Below are 19,914 nucleotides of genomic sequence, written 5' to 3' on the forward strand. Positions count from 1 at the left end.
TGACACTCAAAATGTTGTGACTTTAATGCGGATTCTTGACATAAGTTTTTAATTTTTGGCCTTTGGTGTTTTAAACATTTTAAAAGCAGCTCTTTTTAAAAGCTTGATTTCAATTTTTTTTAAAGAATTATTATTTGAAACTAGTTTGACCTTTGCTCTCACTGCTGGCAGTGGTGTGCCATGGGGGATTTGGACTTCTGGCCCAGTGTTGACTATTGATCAGGGTTTGAGGCTCTCCATTTGGCATGGTGTTGTGTCCTTGTGAAAATCACTGTACTCTGGTTTTCCTCACCCCACCCTGTGTGAAGGACTTCCTGGTTTTGGTCAGGAAAGTGACGGGCGCAATAGCCGAGTGGTTAAAGCGTTGGACTGTCAATTTGAGGGTCCCGGGTTCGAATCACGGTGACGGCGCCTGGTGGGTAAAGGGTGGAGATTTTTCCGATCTCCCAGGTCAACATATGTGCAGACCTGCTAGTGCCTGAACCCCCTTCGTGTGTATACGCAAGCAGAAGATCAAATACGCATGTTAATGATCCTGTAATCCATGTCAGCGTTCGGTGGGTTATGGAAACAAGAACATACCCAGCATGCACACCCCCAAAAACGGAGTATGGTTGCCTACATGGCGGGGTAAAAACGGTCATACAGGTAAAAGCCTACTCGTGTGCATACAAGTGAATGCAGAAGAAGAAGGAGGAGGTCAGGAAAGTTAAAATGGTGGGAGGGAGGACTGGGCCCTGCCTTCCTATGCTGAACCCTAGACACAGTGGATTTAAATTCAGTGCTGTGATGATGGGTATAGGCTGTGGGACCTTGAACTGTTGGCTTTAACCTCCATTGTGAAGATGTGTCATGTTTCACACAGATGTTGTGATGAGGAAGTTTGAAGTTGAAAAAGAATCCTTTGTGTCAGTTTTTGTTGTTGTTTTTTTCCTGTTGTGGAGGTTATGGGTGACAGTGTCTTCCTTTGTGTCATTTCTTTGTAGGAGAGATCTGAAAGGAAATGTACATTTCTTAACAACATAACTGTTACTTTGTAAAACATTAGTTCAACAGCGTGTTGAAGTATGCTCTCACACCATGGCCCACTGGTGTAGACTTTGGCAGAGGACTGAACTATGGGTCAAGCACTGTATTAGTTATTCTGTTGGTATCTACTGGTGCAGACTTTGGCAGAGGACTGAATGGTTGGTCAGGCACTGTACTAGTTATTCTGTTGGTATCTACTGGTGCAGACTTTGGCAGAGGACTGAATGGTTGGTCAGGCACTGTACTAGTTATTCTGTTGGTATCTACTGGTGCAGACTTTGGCAGAGGACTGAATGGTTGGTCAGGCACTGTATTAGTTATTCTGTTGGTATCTACTGGTGCAGACATTGGCAGAGGACTGAATGGTTGGTCAGGCACTGCACTAGTTATTCTGTTGGTATCTACTGGTGCAGACATTGGCAGAGGACTGAATGGTTGGTCAGGCACTGTATTAGTTATTCTGTTGGTATCTACTGGTGCAGACATTGGCAGAGGACTGAATGGTTGGTCAGGCACTGCACTAGTTATTTTGTTGGTATCTACTGGTGCAGACATTGGCAGAGGACTGAATGGTTGGTCAGGCACTGTATTAGTTATTCTGTTGGTATCTACTGGTGCAGACATTGGCAGAGGACTGAATGGTTGGTCAGGCACTGCACTAGTTATTCTGTTGGTATCTACTGGTGCAGACATTGGCAGAGGACTGAATGGTTGGTCAGGCACTGCACTAGTTATTCTGTTGGTATCTACTGGTGCAGACATTGGCAGAGGACTGAATGGTTGGTCAGGCACTGTATTAGTTATTCTGTTGGTATCTACTGGTGCAGACATTGGCAGAGGATTGAATGGTTGGTCAGGCACTGCACTAGTTATTCTGTTGGTATCTACTGGTGCAGACTTTGGCAGAGGACTGAATGGTTGGTCAGGCACTGTACTAGTTATTCTGTTGGTATCTACTGGTGCAGACTTTGGCAGAGGGCTGAATGGTTGGTCAGGCACTGTACTAGTTATTCTGTTGGTATCTGGGCAATTGACTGATCTTCTTGTGATAGGCAGTGACACACCATTTACTCATTGGTACTCAGGTCTCAGCAATGTTGCCAGTGACACACCATTCACTCATTGGTACTCAGGTCTCAGCAATGTTGCCAGTGACACACCATTCACTCATTGGTACTCAGGTCTCAGCAATGTTGCCAGTGACACACCATTCACTCATTGGTACTCCAGTCAGTAATGTTGCCAGTGACACACCATTCACTCATTGGTACTCAGGTCTCAGCAGTGTTGCCAGTGACACACCATTCACTCATTGGTACTCCAGTCTCAGTAATGTTGCCAGTGACACACCATTCACTCATTGGTACTCCAGTCTCAGTAATGTTGCCAGTGACACACCATTCACTCATTGGTACTCAGGTCTCAGCAATGTTGCCAGTGACACACCATTCACTCATTGGTACTCAGGTCTCAGCAATGTTGCCAGTGACACACCATTCACTCATTGGTACTCCAGTCTCAGTAATGTTGCCAGTGACACACCATTCACTCATTGGTACTCAGGTCTCAGCAATGTTGCCAGTGACACACCATTCACTCATTGGTACTCAGGTCTCAGTAATGTTGCCAGTGACACACCATTCACTCATTGGTATTCAGGTCGCAGCAATGTTGCCAGTGACACACCATTCACTCATTGGTACTCCAGTCAGTAATGTTGCCAGTGACACACCATTCACTCATTGGTACTCAGGTCTCAGCAATGTTGCCAGTGACACACCATTCACTCATTGGTACTCCAGTCTCAGTAATGTTGCCAGTGACACACCATTGACTCATTGGTACTCAGGTCTCAGCAATGTTGCCAGTGACACACCATTCACTCATTGGTACTCCAGTCTCAGTAATGTTGCCAGTGACACACCATTCACTCATTGGTACTCCAGTCTCAGTAATGTTGCCAGTGACACACCATTCACTCATTGGTACTCCAGTCTCAGTAATGTTGCCAGTGACACACAATTCACTCATTGGTGTTCAGGTCTCAGTAATGTTGCCAGTGACACACCATTCACTCATTGGTACTCAGGTCTCAGCAATGTTGCCAGTGACACACCATTCACTCATTGGTACTCAGGTCTCAGCAATGTTGCCAGTGACACACCATTCACTCATTGGTACTCCAGTCAGTAATGTTGCCAGTGACACACCATTCACTCATTGGTACTCAGGTCTCAGCAATGTTGCCAGTGACACACCATTCACTCATTGGTACTCCAGTCTCAGTAATGTTGCCAGTGACACACCATTCACTCATTGGTACTCAGGTCTCAGCAATGTTGCCAGTGACACACCATTCACTCATTGGTACTCCAGTCAGTAATGTTGCCAGTGACACACCATTCACTCATTGGTGTTCAGGTCTCAGTAATGTTGCCAGTGACACACCATTCACTCATTGGTACTCAGGTCTCAGCAATGTTGCCAGTGACACACCATTCACTCATTGGTACTCAGGTCTCAGCAATGTTGCCAGTGACACACCATTCACTCATTGGTACTCCAGTCTCAGTAATGTTGCCAGTGACACACCATTCACTCATTGGTACTCCAGTCTCAGTAATGTTGCCAGTGACACACCATTCACTCATTGGTACTCCAGTCTCTGTAATGTTGCCAGTGACACACCATTCACTCATTGGTACTCAGGTCTCAGTAATGTTGCCAGTGACACACCATTCACTCATTGGTACTCCAGTCTCAGCAATGTTGCCAGTGACACACCATTCACTCATTGGTACTCCAGTCTCAGCAGTGTTGCCAGTGACACACCATTCACTCATTGGTATTCAGGTCTCAGCAATGTTGCCAGTGACACACCATTCACTCATTGGTATTCAGGTCTCAGCAATGTTGCCAGTGACACACCATTCACTCATTGGTACTCCAGTCAGTAATGTTGCCAGTGACACACCATTCACTCATTGGTACTCAGGTCTCAGCAATGTTGCCAGTGACACACCATTCACTCATTGGTATTCAGGTCTCAGCAATGTTGCCAGTGACACACCATTCACTCATTGGTACTCCAGTCTCAGCAATGTTGCCAGTGACACACCATTCACTCATTGGTACTCAGGTCTCAGCAATGTTGCCAGTGACACACCATTCACTCATTGGTACTCAGGTCTCAGCAATGTTGCCAGTGACACACCATTCACTCATTGGTACTCCAGTCGCAGTAATGTTGCCAGTGACACACCATTCACTCATTGGTACTCCAGTCGCAGTAATGTTGCCAGTGACACACCATTCACTCATTGGTATTCAGGTCTCAGCAATGTTGCCAGTGACACACCATTCACTCATTGGTACTCCAGTCTCAGTAATGTTGCCAGTGACACACCATTCACTCATTGGTACTCAGGTCTCAGTAATGTTGCCAGTGACACACCATTCACTCATTGGTACTCCAGTCTCAGTAATGTTGCCAGTGACACACCATTCACTCATTGGTACTCCAGTCTCAGCAATGTTGCCAGTGACACACCATTCACTCATTGGTACTCCAGTCTCAGTAATGTTGCCAGTGATACACCATTCACTCATTGGTATTCAGGTCTCAGTAATGTTGCCAGTGACACACCATTCACTCATTGGTACTCCAGTCTCAGCAATGTTGCCAGTGACACACCATTCACTCATTGGTACTCCAGTCTCAGTAATGTTGCCAGTGACACACCATTCACTCATTGGTACTCCAGTCGCAGTAATGTTGCCAGTGACACACCATTCACTCATTGGTACTCAGGTCTCAGTAATGTTGCCAGTGATACACCATTCACTCATTGGTATTCAGGTCTCAGTAATGTTGCCAGTGACACACCATTCACTCATTGGTACTCAGGTCTCAGTAATGTTGCCAGTGACACACCATTCACTCATTGGTACTCCAGTCTCTGTAATGTTGCCAGTGACACACCATTCACTCATTGGTACTCAGGTCTCAGTAATGTTGCCAGTGACACACCATTCACTCGTTGGTACTCCAGTCGCAGTAACTTGAGCAAAACACCAACAGGAACTGTACATATACTGGGTGCTACTTTCCACTTTCTCAACAAGAGCAGAGAAATGGGTTGCACAGGACAGGGTTTGAGGAACGGTGTTTGGCAAGACAGGGCTCGTCATTTCACAGAAACATGTGTCCCTGAGTCTTTGAAAGTGGAGAGAATGCTGTGTGTAGATTGAGAGGGTCCCTGCACGTTATGAAAATGCCCTGTTCTAACATAAAAAGAGTGAATATATGGTGTACGTATGGGAGCTTGTCTGATCCTGGGATCATCTGACACAAACTAAAGTTGTGTCCCTTCACATTTTTTTTTTTTGCCCAGTAACCTACAGTACAATACCATACATCTCTGTTCGTCCGTTTGGAAATTATTTGTGCGTTCACAGGCTGGTCACTTATCAAACACAATATCTCAGCCCATGGCGGAGTCCAGTGCACACACAACATGACAAAGGCTGGACCAAATATCAAAAAGCAACATAACACACATGACAAAGGCTGGACCAAATATCAAAAAGCAACATAACAACACACATGACAAAGGCTGGACCAAATATCAAAAAGCAACATAACAACACACATGACAAAGGCTGGACCAAATATCATAAAGCAACATAACACACAACATAACAACACACATGACAAAGGCTGGACCAAATATCAAAAAGCAACATAACAACACACAACATGACAAAGGCTGGACCAAATATCAAAAAGCAACATAACAACACACATGACAAAGGCTGGACCAAATATCAAAAAGCAACATAACAACACACAACATGACAAAGGCTGGACCAAATATCAAAAAGCAACATAACACAACATGACAAAGGCTGGACCAAATATCAAAAAGCAACATAACACACAACATGACAAAGGCTGGACCAAATATCAAAAAGCAACATAACACACATGACAAAGGCTGGACCAAATATCAAAAAGCAACATAACACAACATGACAAAGGTTGGACCAAATATCAAAAAGCAACATAACAACACACATGACAAAGGCTGGACCAAATATCAAAAAGCAACATAACACACATGCCAAAGGTTGGACCAAATATCAAAAGCAACATAACACACAACATGACAAAGGCTGGACCAAATATCAAAAAGCAACATAACACACATGACAAAGGCTGGACCAAATATCAAAAAGCAACATAACACACATGCCAAAGGTTGGACCAAATATCAAAAAGCAACATGACAACACACAGCATGACAAAGGCTGGACCAAATATCAAAAAGCAACATAACACAACATGACAAAGGCTGGACCAAATATCAAAAAGCAACATAACACACAACATGACAAAGGCTGGACCAAATATCAAAAAGCAACATAACACACATGACAAAGGCTGGACCAAATATCAAAAAGCAACATAACAACACACAGCATGACAAAGGCTGGACCAAATATCAAAAAGCAACATAACACAACATGACAAAGGCTGGACCAAATATCAAAAAGCAACATAACACACATGACAAAGGCTGGACCAAATATCAAAAAGCAACATAACAACACACAACATGACAAAGGCTAGACCAAATATCAAAAAGCAACATAACACACAACATGACAAAGGCTGGACCAAATATCAAAAAGCAGCATAACGGAGCAGGATACACACAGCAAATAAACACAGCGGCTACATTTCCCACTTGTGGATGATCATGACCAGAGGATATGCTTGACTTTGAATGGGTGTGGTAATAGAGAGCTATTAGAAAATACAGCATTTGGGTGGCCCTTTGAAGGTAGTCTAAATGTGTATCAAAGAGATCTGATTAGAAATATAAATGGCATTACAGTGGCTTTCTGAAGGTAGTCTCTGACACCATAGAATTAAGATCAGAGTCCCCATGTCCCCAGGTGGAAATGCTCTCTCTCTTTACATGATGAAAAAGTGAATGAGCAGCCTTGGTTGACACCAGTAACACTTACGACCCCCCCTTTTCACTGAATATAACGTGTCAGACTTGAAATATTCTGTGAGACTGTGTCTACTGGTCCCCTGGACAACTTGAAAGGAGGGATCTCTAGCCCACTGGCTGTACTGCTATGGGTTTTTTGGTTTGTTGGCGTGGGGGTTTTTTGTTGTTTTTTGGGGGGGGTAATTGAAAAACAGTTGATGATTTTTTGTCATTGAACCCAAGTGGAAACTAAAAAAGTGCTGAACATTTAAGCTTCTTAAACAATTCAGTGTGTGAACTGATAGCGGCACCAAGATGTGTGACTGAGTGTTGCGCTGTGTTGTGTACAGCTGATGCAGAGGCAGCAGCAGCAGCAGCAGCAGCAAGTGTTGGCGCAGCAGTACGCTCTGGCGCAGCAGCAGCAGCAGATGGGTAAGTCCGCTTTCTTCCTTCCTTTCCCTGCTTGTCACCGCAGTCCTGTTCATTGCTGTTCTGACACGTTGGTTCTGTTCCGTTTTTATACCTGGTGCTTTCTGGTTATTTGCAGTTTCTCTTGCCCCCTCAGCACAGTTTTTTGTTTTGTTTTTTCAGAGTTTTTGTTGTTGCATGATGTTGTTGTACCTTTGAAGAAAAGCGGTGTACAGTGCTGTTGTGTATTTTACTGTGCTTTTGTGGACGAGTATTTACTTCCCTTGACCTCGTCTCTTTGGTGTTCGTACATGTTATTACAGACCTGTTTACCATCGTTGATAGGCTTTTGAAGGTTTTCGTACATGTTATTACAGACCTGTTTACCATAGTTCATTAGGCTTTTGAAGGTTTTCGTACATGTTATTACAGACCTGTTTACCATAGTTCATTAGGCTTTTGAAAGTGTACGTACATGTTATTACAGACCTGTTTACCATAGTTCATTAGGCTTTTGAAGGTGTTCGTACATGTTATTACAGACCTGTTTACCATCGTTGATTAGGCTTTTGAAGGTGTACGTACATGTTATTACAGACCTGTTTACCGTAGTTGATAGGCTTTTGAAGGCCAAGTTCGACATAACACTGTGAAACTACATTCCACTACAGAGATTGCCAAAATGATTATGAAAGAGCCGTTGCGTTGGTCTGATGGAGTTTGTTTGATACGATGAGCGCCCCTCAGGGTTGATAGTGCTGACAGTACATTGGACGGCCGTCGCTGAATGGTATCGAATGAAGGGGGATAATCAGTAACTGTCTTGATCCAAGGTGGTTTTCTCCCCACAAATTATATCACGCTTGTGTCCCTGAGGGGTAAACAGGTCTGGACTTGTATAGACATTTATGTTGGTGCACTGGTTTTTGTTGTTCCACAGCATCGGGGGGGTGGTAATGTTTTGAGTTCAGCTCATTTTTGTTTGAGTACATGTATTCAATGATTTCATTGATTTACATGATTTTTTTTTTTTCAGAATTGTGTTCACTGGGTGTTAGAAAGAGAAAAAGATGCACTTTTTTGAGTAGGGCAAGAAACATTTGTATTTTTTGTATATTTTTTTCTTGTTAATACTGTTTGTATGTGTCTGCATTTGTGTGTCTCTTTCTGCCTGGCTGTCATGGCTTGACTCTCGTGTTACCTGTGGTAGTGTTCATACCCTTGTGTCCTTTATTTTTTCTTCAAATTCAGAAGGATGTAGGACTGTTCTTGAAATTACACTGATTGCAGTCAAACAGGTGTAGAGAAATTCTTTGAGATTGTGATGTATGCTATGTTTCTCTCTCTTGGGTCTTTCAAACATGAGAATCCAGAATTCGGCGGGTTTTTTTTGTTTGTTTTTTTTGTTTTTCTGTAGTGTTATGAGATTAGCACAGAAGCAGGATAGTAGTAAGAGGTGACAATAGATGGATGTTGGTCATTGTGTGGAGATATTTTGTTGTCTGGTTGATGTGTTGGTGGTGTTGTTTGTTGTCTGTGTATCAGTGAAACATTGCCTTTGAAAAAAAACGGACTCTTCTTTGCAGAAACTACGAAGGAGAAAGTCTCAAGCAGAAGTATTAAACCTTTTTTTTTTTTTTTTCTTTTTTAATCTGTAGAATGCATTGAATCTTTGTGCTCAAGAGACTTTTTGCATTTGAAGATATCTGGTTTGTTGAAAGAAGTTTAACTTTTCTTGTCAGATTCTGCCTGCAAGTTCAGATTTCTGGAATTTCCTGGATAATATCTTTGAGATTGAGAACAGTAAATCCAGCTTCATGACTTCCTGAAAGTTTGTAATTTTTCATCACTTTATGTACTGGAAAATGTTATTGTGTTGAAAGTCCACAAGTTATCATTCAGCAGTGGTTTGTTCGGATCTTTTGAATTTCACAAAATCATTTGTGACTATGCCTGATACACAAAGTGCACCCTTTTCCAGAATTTTTCCTTTTTTTAAATTTTTTTTTATTTTTTATTATTTTTTTAACTTATTTTTATTTTATTTCTTTAAATTCGGGTGTGTCTCCAGGAGCACTTTTTAGACTGAAAATAACAGCGTAGTGGTGGTTTGGGGATGTACTGTGCATGTGCCTGTTTTTGTATTGTGTTTTTATTGATTGTTGTGCATGTGACAGGGAAGTATTTTCCTTTGAAAAATGTTGTTTATTACAGGGGAAAACTACATCTTGATTGACAGGCTTTTGTTGTGTTGACTGGTTTTTGTTTGGTTTTTGTTGTTGTTTTTTTAATCCCCTGAACTGCTGTGTATATAATATTTTCTTTGTATTGCAAATATCACAGTTTTTTAATATTTTTTTTTAATTTATATTTTTTTAATCAGTTTGTACAGGGCTTCACATAACACAGACGTATGTTATCCCTGATGCTTTGGTGAGGAAAGGGCACACTGTGTGTTTGTCGTGTTGGTTTACTAGAACATTCTGAATATTTCTGGAACAGTATAAGAGAGAAAAAAAGAAGTGAAAATGGTGTAATATCAGAGCTTCAGTCTTCATTTATGTAAATAATGCAGGTATGATCAGAATGTTCAACGTTACAGTGACCCTCTCAAGGTAGTCTGGGACCATCTAAAATTACTGTGAAAGAGATTCTGGAATCCCCAGGATTTTTTTTTTAGTTATCTGAAGCCCTGTTTTGTGTTTTTCTTTGTTTTTTCTGTATTGTATGTTTTTTTTAACATTAAAAAAAAAATTGTAACTGCTTCTTTGTGTTGTTGGTAAACTTCACACCAGATCAGACTGACAGAGATTTGATGTTGTGGTGGTGGTGTCATGGTTACCCAGAGATGTAGTGTCTGGGTTGGTTATGGTCTGGTTAGATTCTGTCGTTGAATACATACTGTTGGAGAAATGTTGGTCATGTTCTTACAGTTCAGTTCACTGAAGAAACATCAGGTGAAATCGTTTTGAATTTTGAATAAAAAATGACATGCTGATAATATAAAAATCTATATAAAGTGACATGCTGATCAATTAAAAGTCTCTAAAAAGTGACATGCTGATCAAATAAAGTCTCCAAAAAGTGGCATGTTGATCAAATATAGTCCACATAAAGTGACGATAATGTTTTTTTTAAGTCTATGAAAAAATGACTTGTTGATCAAATAAAGTCTTTAAAAAGGGATATGCTTATTAAATAAAGTCTATAAAAAAAAAATGACATGCTGATCAAATAAAGTCAAAAAAAAAGTGACATGCTGATAATTTTAAAGTCTTGTGTTTAGTGCTGTAAGAGGTCGGACTATAACCTAGTTCAGACTGGCAGGGTTACTCTGGCCAGTTTGTGTGACTACTGTGAATAAAATGAGTCTGTGTAATCACCTTGTTCTTCTGTGTGTATGTGTGATCACCTTGTTTTTCTGTGTATATGTGTGATCACCTTGTTCTTCTGTGTGTATGTGTGATCACCTTGTTTTTCTGTGTGTGTATGTGTGATCACCTTGTTTTTCTGTGTATATGTGTGATCACCTTGTTTTTCTGTGTGTATGTGTGATCACCTTGTTTTTCTGTGTGTGTGTGATCACCTTGTTTTTCTGTGTGTATGTGTGATCACCTTGTTTTTCTGTGTGTATGTGTGATCACCTTGTTTTTCTGTGTGTGTGTGATCACCTTGTTTTTCTCTGTGTGTGTGATCACCTTGTTTTTCTGTGTGTGTGTGTGTGTGTGTGTTCGTGTGAGAAAGAGTGAGTCTATGTTAAACCATAACATTGGCATTTTGCCAGCCACTGCCAGTGGTATTGAAACCAAACTTATTTTCATGATTGCTTTGAATAAGACCTTTCCAGTCACACCATTTCTGATGCTGTAGGCAGGGTGAGAGGTCAAGGTTATGACCAAGGTGAGAGGCCAGAGTTTGCGATTTGAGTTCTTGTCAAAATTCTAAGGTCAAGGTCATAACATTGCTGTTCATAAAGTCCATAATGGTGAAGTAATCTGGGACCAGAAGGTTTGATGGTGTGAAGTTTACTTGCACTCCCCCCCCACCCTCCACCTGCACCCCCACCACCACCACCCCAGTTTCCCCCACCACCACGTACATACCCCCCCCCCCCCCCCTGCACCAATTGTTGTTGACGTGATGTCCTGTTCTCCACCAGTTGACTGAGTTGGTTTCTTGTTGACTTTCAGCTGTGAGTTGTGCTGTTGGTTTGCTTTGAACTCTGCTGTGATGACCGTGGTTGGTTGGTTGGTTGGTTGGCTGATGGTGGATGGTCTTCCTATTGGGTCACTTTTCTTCTGTCATATATAAGGACGAAGCTTAAGTAAGCAAGTCTGCATGCTTGTGTGTGTGTGTATGTGTGTGTGCGTGGTGGATATCTTTGAAGACAAAGTGTACAACAGGTCAGAGGCTGTCCCCACCCCCTGAATTTTTCTCCCTAGTTTTATGATACTACATTAAGAGAAAGGGGAGTCTTTTTTTTTTTTTTAATTCTCATTGCATCAGAACTGTGTTCATCATATTTGTTCACTTTTCAGGGTGCAGCTAACATAACGTCTTCCATAAAAGCAAATTTTTCACCACACATTAATGGACAGGTCTTTACCAAGTTAGGTCTGCTTTCTTAGAAATTGCTGCTTTCTAAATCTATTTGTCTTCTCACTTACTGTATATCTAGTTATAGGGGATCCTTTACACCCCTTTCCTCTCCTTCACTCAGTAAAAACAAATAGAATAGGTGTAGTGAAGGTGTACATGTCAGTGTGTAGTGGTGTATGAATAGATCAGTGTGTAGTGGTGTAAGAATAGATCAGTGTGTAGTGGTGTAAGAATAGATCAGTGTGTAGTGGTGTAAGAATAGATCAGTGTGTAGTGGTGTAAGAACAGTGTATCAGTGAATGACGACACCAGCAGCAGTGACCACAGATCCCACAAGGTACAGCAGACTGCCGCCAGCACACAGATTGGCGGGGTACACACACACCACTGATAACTTGTCTGTAATGACACTTCTTTCACAGCATACCCACACAGATGCTGCGCCAATTCTTTGCGTGCGTGTGTGTGGAGAGAGGTGGTTTGGGCCCGTCGGAGGGTGTTTCAGTGCAAGACTTCAGCATGAAATAAAGTCCACGTGATCTTCCATCGCCCTTGCCAGCCAACGCCGTGTAAACATGAAGAGCTGAGGAAGAAAGGAGGTCAGCTCACATAAAGAAGTGGTTTCCATGACGAAGAAGAAAAAGCTTTGGCGTTGTCGTCTGGAGCAAGGCTGCGGAGGGAGGAGCTTGTGGGCGGAGTTTGATGCTGGCGTGGTGCATTGTGGGCGTGGCGAGGGGGCAGAGGTGTTGTTGATGTGCATGGCTTACAGTGTGTGCTTGGCTGTGTCTGATCCAGGGCTTCCGTCTCTCCCTGGTCCTTACGTTATCAGCGCCCAAGAGTCCTACCCTATGGCCGGCATCCCTATCGCAGGTCAGACCTTCACCCCCCCAACCTTGACCCCCCTGACCCCCGCTACCTGTTCCTTCCATCTGTCCCCCAACAACTGTTCACTGGCTCTGTGCAGTTTCTCTTTTTTGTCGTCATCACTGCTTTCTGTCGGTCAGGGGTCTGGGAGTTGTTTGTTTTGTTGTTTCTGATGGTGGTTTGGTGGGAGGATCGTTGGCGCTTTCTTCCGTTCCGATTCTTGTGGGTGGCTGGTTAGGGAGCAGAGTCATCGTCGTCCCTTTCATCTCAGCATGCCCTGTTCTGGGGGTTTCCACATTGTTTCTCGCTCTCTCTTCATGGAGGACAGCTTGTCTTGACACTTTTCTGGGTCAGTTTGTGCAGTTTTTGTCTTTCTGTGTTTCAGGTACATTAGTATTGCAGTTCGAAGGGATGAGAGTCGTGTATATCCCTCCCCTTTCACTATATCAACTGGCTTTAACATTTTGTTGACCATTTCTGAGGTGTGTTTACTTTGGCATTTCTCTCTCTCTTCGCTGTCATGAGATTTTTATGGCAGTCTGTGGCATTTTTCTCTCTTTGCCGTCATGAGATTTTTATGGCAAACTGTGGCATTTTTCTCTCTTCGCTGTCATGAGATTTTTATGGCAGTCTGTGGCATTTTTCTCTCTTTGCCGTCATGAGATTTTTATGGCAAACTGACATTAAAAAAGAGATAATGAACAGTTGGATGGGATTTTATTTTTCATTGAAAACTTTCTGGCATTCAGTTGTTTTGCTCTCTGTTAGATTTTTTTTTATAAAGTACAAGATCGATGAGACCTATTTAGTATTGTAACATTTGTAAAAAGTGTTTCTCCACCTTGAATTTTTGTATAGGAGAGAGGCTTCAGAAGGGACAGTTGACAGAACGTTCCGCAGTCATGGCAGTCTTGGCTGCTTTGAGTTCTTCTCTCCAGTAATCTTCCGGGCATGGTGTGCTTCATTGCAGTGATGTTTCAGTCCTGTTCTGTTTTTTTGAGCTCCAGTAACATGGTGAAAGAAATGCTCACAAATTGCGTGTTGGCTTTAACAAGAATCTTGCATTGAAGGAATTGAATTTTTCTTGCATTGAAGTGCATAAATATGTTTTGAGATGAGTATGAAGAATGAGGCTGCTGTTAAATTTGTTTAATAAATTATAAAATTGATCTGTTGCAAGATCATGAAGAGGATCGTTGTTTGAAGGAAAGATCCAGTAAGAGAGACATAACAATGTCCCCACCCCCCACCCCCCACCCCCAAGGTTGAATAACTCCTGACGACCAAGCCACACTGTTGTGTCCCTTGTTCTTTATTTGATTGTTGAGTTGAGTTGACTTTTGTCTTGCTTCAGTTGTTCTTTGTTTCAAAGTTCCGCTTCCTTGGAGTTGATTTGCTGGATTTTTTCTCTTGCCTGTATCTATCTGTACATGGAACGGAATCTGTTGTTCATGGTTGGTGTGTCTTTGTTCCTCTGTGCCGCTGGTGCTTGAGTAGGGGAGATGTTTTGTGTGTGTGTTACAGTGAGAGCTGTGTTGATGTTGTGGTCATTATTCTCTTTGTTTCTTTGTCGTATTCCGTTCACGGGGGCTGAGAACAGACTGGAAGCCAGTGCACTGCTGTCAGATCTTCCTGTGTCTGTCTCTTTGTTGTGCTGTCTTCTCTTTGTCTGCTTCTCTCTCTCCTTCTCTCTCTCTCTCCTTCTCTTGCTTTATCATCACCTCCCTTGTCTCTCTCCGATTCTTTCTCTCCCTCCCCGCCATCATACACATGTGCGTTCATATAATCCACCCCCTTGTTTTTCTTTTCCATGTGTGCTTACATCGTGTATGCACATATGCACACATTGACCTAAGTATTTCATCCCAGTTGGAGTAATGGCTGAGAGAGTGAGTGTGTATGTGTGTGTGTGTGAAAACCACTACAACATATATGTTGAGCATGTATTTTGCTAGTTTTGCACAGAATGGTATTGGTCATGTTATGTACAGTAATTCCTGAGGTATATCTGAATAGTTAGAATACAGAAAAACACACTAGCTGGTATTACAGAACAGAGACTTTGATATCTAATATGTATTGGGGGAGGGGGTGGGCGGCATTCTGTCCTTGTTGCCAACATTTCTTTACTCGAGACATATCTTCCCCCCACCCCCACACCCCTCCTTTTCACTCTTCCCCTGCCCACCCAGCTTCCCACCTACCACTTCAGAAAGAACTTTGATGTGTAGCTCCAGAACAACTCATCAAGACAGACTGTGTTGTGTGTGACTGTCTTTGACAATGACGAATCAGGGAACACTGTCAGTCACACTGGTTTTGTGTTGGTTACCTGACAGCCATTCTTGGTCCTTGACAGCTGATCAGAAAATGCAGAGTTGTCAGTGTCTGGCTGAGCCTTGTGTGAGATTGTTCTTTTTAAGGACACGTGAAGAGTTGATGGAGGTTCCCTTAAGGACATTTGAAGAGTTCATGGAGTGTTCCATTGAACATGGACATTTGAAGAGTTCATGGAGTGTTCCATTGAACATGGACATTTGAAGAGTTCATGGGGTGTTCATTGAACATGGACATTTGAAGAGTTTATGGAGTGTTCCATTGAACATGGACATTTGAAGTTCATGGAGTGTTCCATTGAACATGGACATTTGAAGAGTTCATGGAAGGTTAACTTGAACACTGACATTTCAAGACGAAATGGAAGGTTACCTGGAAGACCGAGATTGAGATAATGGAAGGTTCCCTTGAAGGACATTTGAAGAGTTCATGGCATGGAGCAGGATCCGTGAAGAATCTGGTTCCCTGGACAGGACAGAAAAGATTGTCTGATGGACAATCCTATGCCATATTGCTGAGTTGTTTCAATGTTTTCATCCATGACAGCCCGAAGAAGATGGCCTGGCTGAGTGACAGAACACAGATTGCCCATGATGCAGTTTTGTCATGTTTTGATGACCGTGAAGTTCTGTACAGATTCCATGTCTTCATTCATGCTTTCAGTCTTGACAGCAGGGTCGTTATTTGGAATGTATATATATGATAGTCAGTCGTGTCCAGCTATGACCATCAGAACAGCAGAGGAGGGAGCTGCTGTTTCAACTATTTGGGCTAGAATTTGATTATAGTGGAGAGTGTCTTGCCCAAGTTACATCCCCACTCTCTCGGCCAAGAGGGTTTTAGGACATTCGGCATTGGGATGGTTCCCAAAGGCCAACCAGCCCACAAGGCTGCAGCACTAAGAGCCAGTGCAATTTTGCCTCCTAGTTTGAGAGTCATAGTCCTTCACAAAAGACCAAGCTGTAAATGATTTCCCATTGACTGGAGAAACCATTGATAAGACAGCTCTCACTTTGCTGTTGGCCCGGATGTAGAATATATTGTCAAGCTTTTTGAGGTTGACATTTGTTGTATTACCTTATGTATGGGTGTCTTGTGGGGTGAAGGTAAATTGTTTTGTTTCCTGGAATGTTCTGTGTGGATCTTGGCAGCACAGAAAGTACAGTGGTCGTGTGCCTGTGGTCTGTGTTCTCTGTAGGGAACGTACAGTGATAGTGTTGGTCTGTGTTCTCTGTACAGAAAGTACAGTGATTGTGGTCTGTGTTGTCTGTGCAGAATGTACAGTGATTGTGTGCCTGTGGTCTGTGTTCTCTGTACAGAAAGTACAGTGATTGTGTGTCTGTGTTCTCTGTACAGAAAGTACAGTGATAGTGTGCCTGTGGTCTGTGTTCTCTGTACAGAAAGTACAGTGATAGTGTGCCTGTGGTCTGTGTTCTCTGTACAGAAAGTACAGTGATTGTGTGGTTTGTGTTCTCTGTGCAGAAAGTACAGTGATTGTGTGGTCTGTGTTCTCTGTGCAGAAAGTACAGTGATAGTGTGCCTGTGGTCTGTGTTCTCTGTGCAGAAAGTACAGTGATTGTGTGCCTGTGGTCTGTGTTCTCTGTACAGAAAGTACAGTGATAGTGTGCCTGTTGTCTGTGTTCTCTGTACAGAAAGTACAGTGATTGTGTGCCTGTGGTCTGTGTTCTCTGTACAGAAAGTAGAGTGATAGTGTTGGTATGTGTTCTCTGTACAGAAAGTACAGTGATAGTGTGCCTGTGGTCTGTGTTCTGTGTACAGAAAGTACAGTGATACCATGCCTGTGGTCTGTGTTCTCTGTACAGAAAGTAGAGTGATAGTGGTGGTATGTGTTCTCTGTACAGAAAGTACAGTGATTGTGTGCCTGTGGTCTGTGTTCTCTGTACAGAAAGTACAGTGATAGCATGCCTGTGGTCTGTGTTCTCTGTGTGGTCCATAGGGATCTGGATTGGAGTTGTATCTGCATGTTGAAAGCACAGAGGTGCTGTTTGTTTTTAGAAATAACCATTGGTTCGTGTTGGTCATTTCTTTGTTTTTGTGTGTTCTTGACAGTTGAAATTGTATTTTTGTCTACAGTAATTTCTGTTTTGTGTGTTTTTTAATCGCATGTTTTTTGTAGATGACAGTAGAAGTTTTATTTTGTTTACAGAAATTTCTGTTTGTGATTTTCTTTTCTTTTTTTGTTGTTTTTGTGTGTGTGTGTGTGTGTGTTTTGTTTTTTGCAGATGACAGTAGAAATTGTTTTAGTTTTCAGAATTTTTTTGATATTTGTTTTATAGATGACAGTAAACATTGTGTTTTTGATCACAGAAATTTCTGTTTTTTCCATGTCGTGTTTTTTTGTTTGTTTTTTGTTGTTGTTTTTTTTAGCGAATGACAGTAGAAATTGTTTTTGTTCATGGAAAATTCTGTTTATTTGTGTGTGTGTATGTGTAGCTGACATTTTAAGTTGACTTGTTTGTCATGGAACGTTTCTGTATTTATCCACAGAACGGACTGACTGTGATGATTAGGGAATGTGTCGTTATTGTGTGTTGTGCTGAATGGATGTCTGTTGTGTGAGTTGTGTCCATGCTGTGTGTTGTGCTGAATGGATGTCCGTTGTGTGACTTGTGTCCATACTGTGTGTTGTGCTGAATGGATGTCCATTGTGCAAGTTGTGTCCATACTGTGTGTTGCGCTGAATGGATGTCCGTTGTGTGAGTTGTGTCCATACTGTGTGTTGTGCTGAATGGATGTCCGTTGTGTGAGTTGTGTCCATACTGTGTGTTGTGCTGAATGGATGTCCGTTGTGTGAGTTGTGTCCATACTTTGTGTTGTTCAGTCCACTGAGTGTTGGTGACTGACAGAAGAGCTGGCTCAGTAACTGTATACAGTGTCCCTGTGGTACACAGCTCTTGACTGACATTGTTGGCCGTGTGTCAGTAAGTGTGTACAACACAGCTCTTGACTGTCATTGTTGGCCGTGTGTCAGTCAGTGTGTACAACACAGCTCTTGACTGTCATTGTTGGCCGTGTGTCAGTCAGTGTGTACAACACAGCTCTTGACTGTCATTGTTGGCCGTGTGTCAGTCAGTGTGTACAACACAGCTCTTGACTGTCATTGTTGGCCGTGTGTCAGTCAGTGTGTACAACACAGCTCTTGACTGTCATTGTTGGCTGTGTGTCAGTCAGTGTGTACAACACAGCTCTTGACTGTCATTGTTGGCCGTGTGTCAGTCAGTGTGTACAACACAGCTGTTGACTGTCATTGTTGGCCGTGTGTCAGTAAGTGTGTACAACACAGCTGTTGACTGTCATTGTTGGCTGTGTGTCAGTAAGTGTGTACAACACAGCTCTTGACTGTCATTGTTGGCTGTGTGTCAGTCAGTGTGTACAACACAGCTCTTGACTGTCATTGTTGGCCGTGTGTCAGTAAGTGTACAACACAGCTCTTGACTGTCATTGTTGGCCGTGTGTCAGTAAGTGTACAACACAGCTCTTGACTGTCATTGTTGGCCGTGTGTCAGTCAGTGTGTACAACACAGCTCTTGACTGTCATTGTTGGCCGTGTGTCAGTAAGTGTGTACAACACAGCTGTTGACTGTCATTGTTGGCTGTGTGTCAGTAAGTGTGTACAACACAGCTCTTGACTGTCATTGTTGGCCGTGTGTCAGTAAGTGTGTACAACACAGCTGTTGACTGTCATTGTTGGCTGTGTGTCAGTAAGTGTGTACAACACAGCTGTTGACTGTCATTGTTGGCCGTGTGTCAGTAAGTGTGTACAACACAGCTCTTGACTGTCATTGTTGGCCGTGTGTCAGTAAGTGTGTACAACACAGCTCTTGACTGTCATTGTTGGCCGTGTGTCAGTCAGTGTGTACAACACAGCTCTTGACTGTCATTGTTGGCCGTGTGTCAGTAAGTGTGTACAACACAGCTCTTGACTGTCATTGTTGGCCGTGTGTCAGTAAGTGTGTACAACACAGCTGTTGACTGTCATTGTTGGCCGTGTGTCAGTAAGTGTGTACAACACAGCTGTTGACTGTCATTGTTGGCCGTGTGTCAGTAAGTGTGTACAACACAGCTCTTGACTGTCATTGTTGGCCGTGTGTCAGTAAGTGTGTACAACACAGCTCTTGACTGTCATTGTTGGCCGTGTGTCTTGTTAGTGTGTACAACACAGCTGTTGACTGTCATTGTTGGCCGTGTGTCAGTAAGTGTGTACAACACAGCTCTTGACTGTCATTGTTGGCCGTGTGTCTTGTTAGTGTGTTACATTTCAACACTGCTCTCTGATCGGTGGTGGTGCCTAACATGACTCGGGTCCCTTGACTTCAGTCTGTTCCCCAGACTGTACATGACTGTCCCCTCACTGGACCTGTGGTCCTCTGACTGTCATCGTTTGTCTCTGGTCCCCTCACCTGACTTGAGACGGGTCCTTTCATGTCACCTGACTGGTCCCCTCACCTGGTTTTACCTGACTTCTCTGGTCCCCTCACCTGACTTGACTCGGGTCCTTTCATGTCACCTGACTGGTCCCCTCACCTGGTTTTACCTGATTTCTCTGGTCCCCTCACCTGACTTGACTCCGGTCCTTTCATGTCACCTGACTGGTCCCCTCACCTGGTTTTACCTGACTTCTCTGGTCCCCTCACCTGACTTGACTCCGGTCCTT

General features: G+C 42.8%; 1 protein-coding gene across 1 annotated transcript in view; it reads left to right on the forward strand.

The window, feature by feature from the left end:
- Nucleotides 1-19,914, forward strand: part of LOC143277125 (pumilio homolog 1-like) — a 77,494-nt gene that overhangs the window by 19,207 nt on the left and 38,373 nt on the right. Inside the window, exons 9-10 of the mRNA XM_076581863.1 lie at nt 7,382-7,463; nt 12,834-12,908. Of these exons, the coding sequence (XP_076437978.1) occupies nt 7,382-7,463; nt 12,834-12,908 (157 nt within the window). The remainder of the gene's footprint in view (nt 1-7,381; nt 7,464-12,833; nt 12,909-19,914) is intronic.

Source organism: Babylonia areolata, chromosome 33, assembly GCF_041734735.1.
Source record: "Babylonia areolata isolate BAREFJ2019XMU chromosome 33, ASM4173473v1, whole genome shotgun sequence".
NCBI classification, from domain to species: Eukaryota; Metazoa; Mollusca; class Gastropoda; order Neogastropoda; family Buccinidae; genus Babylonia; species Babylonia areolata.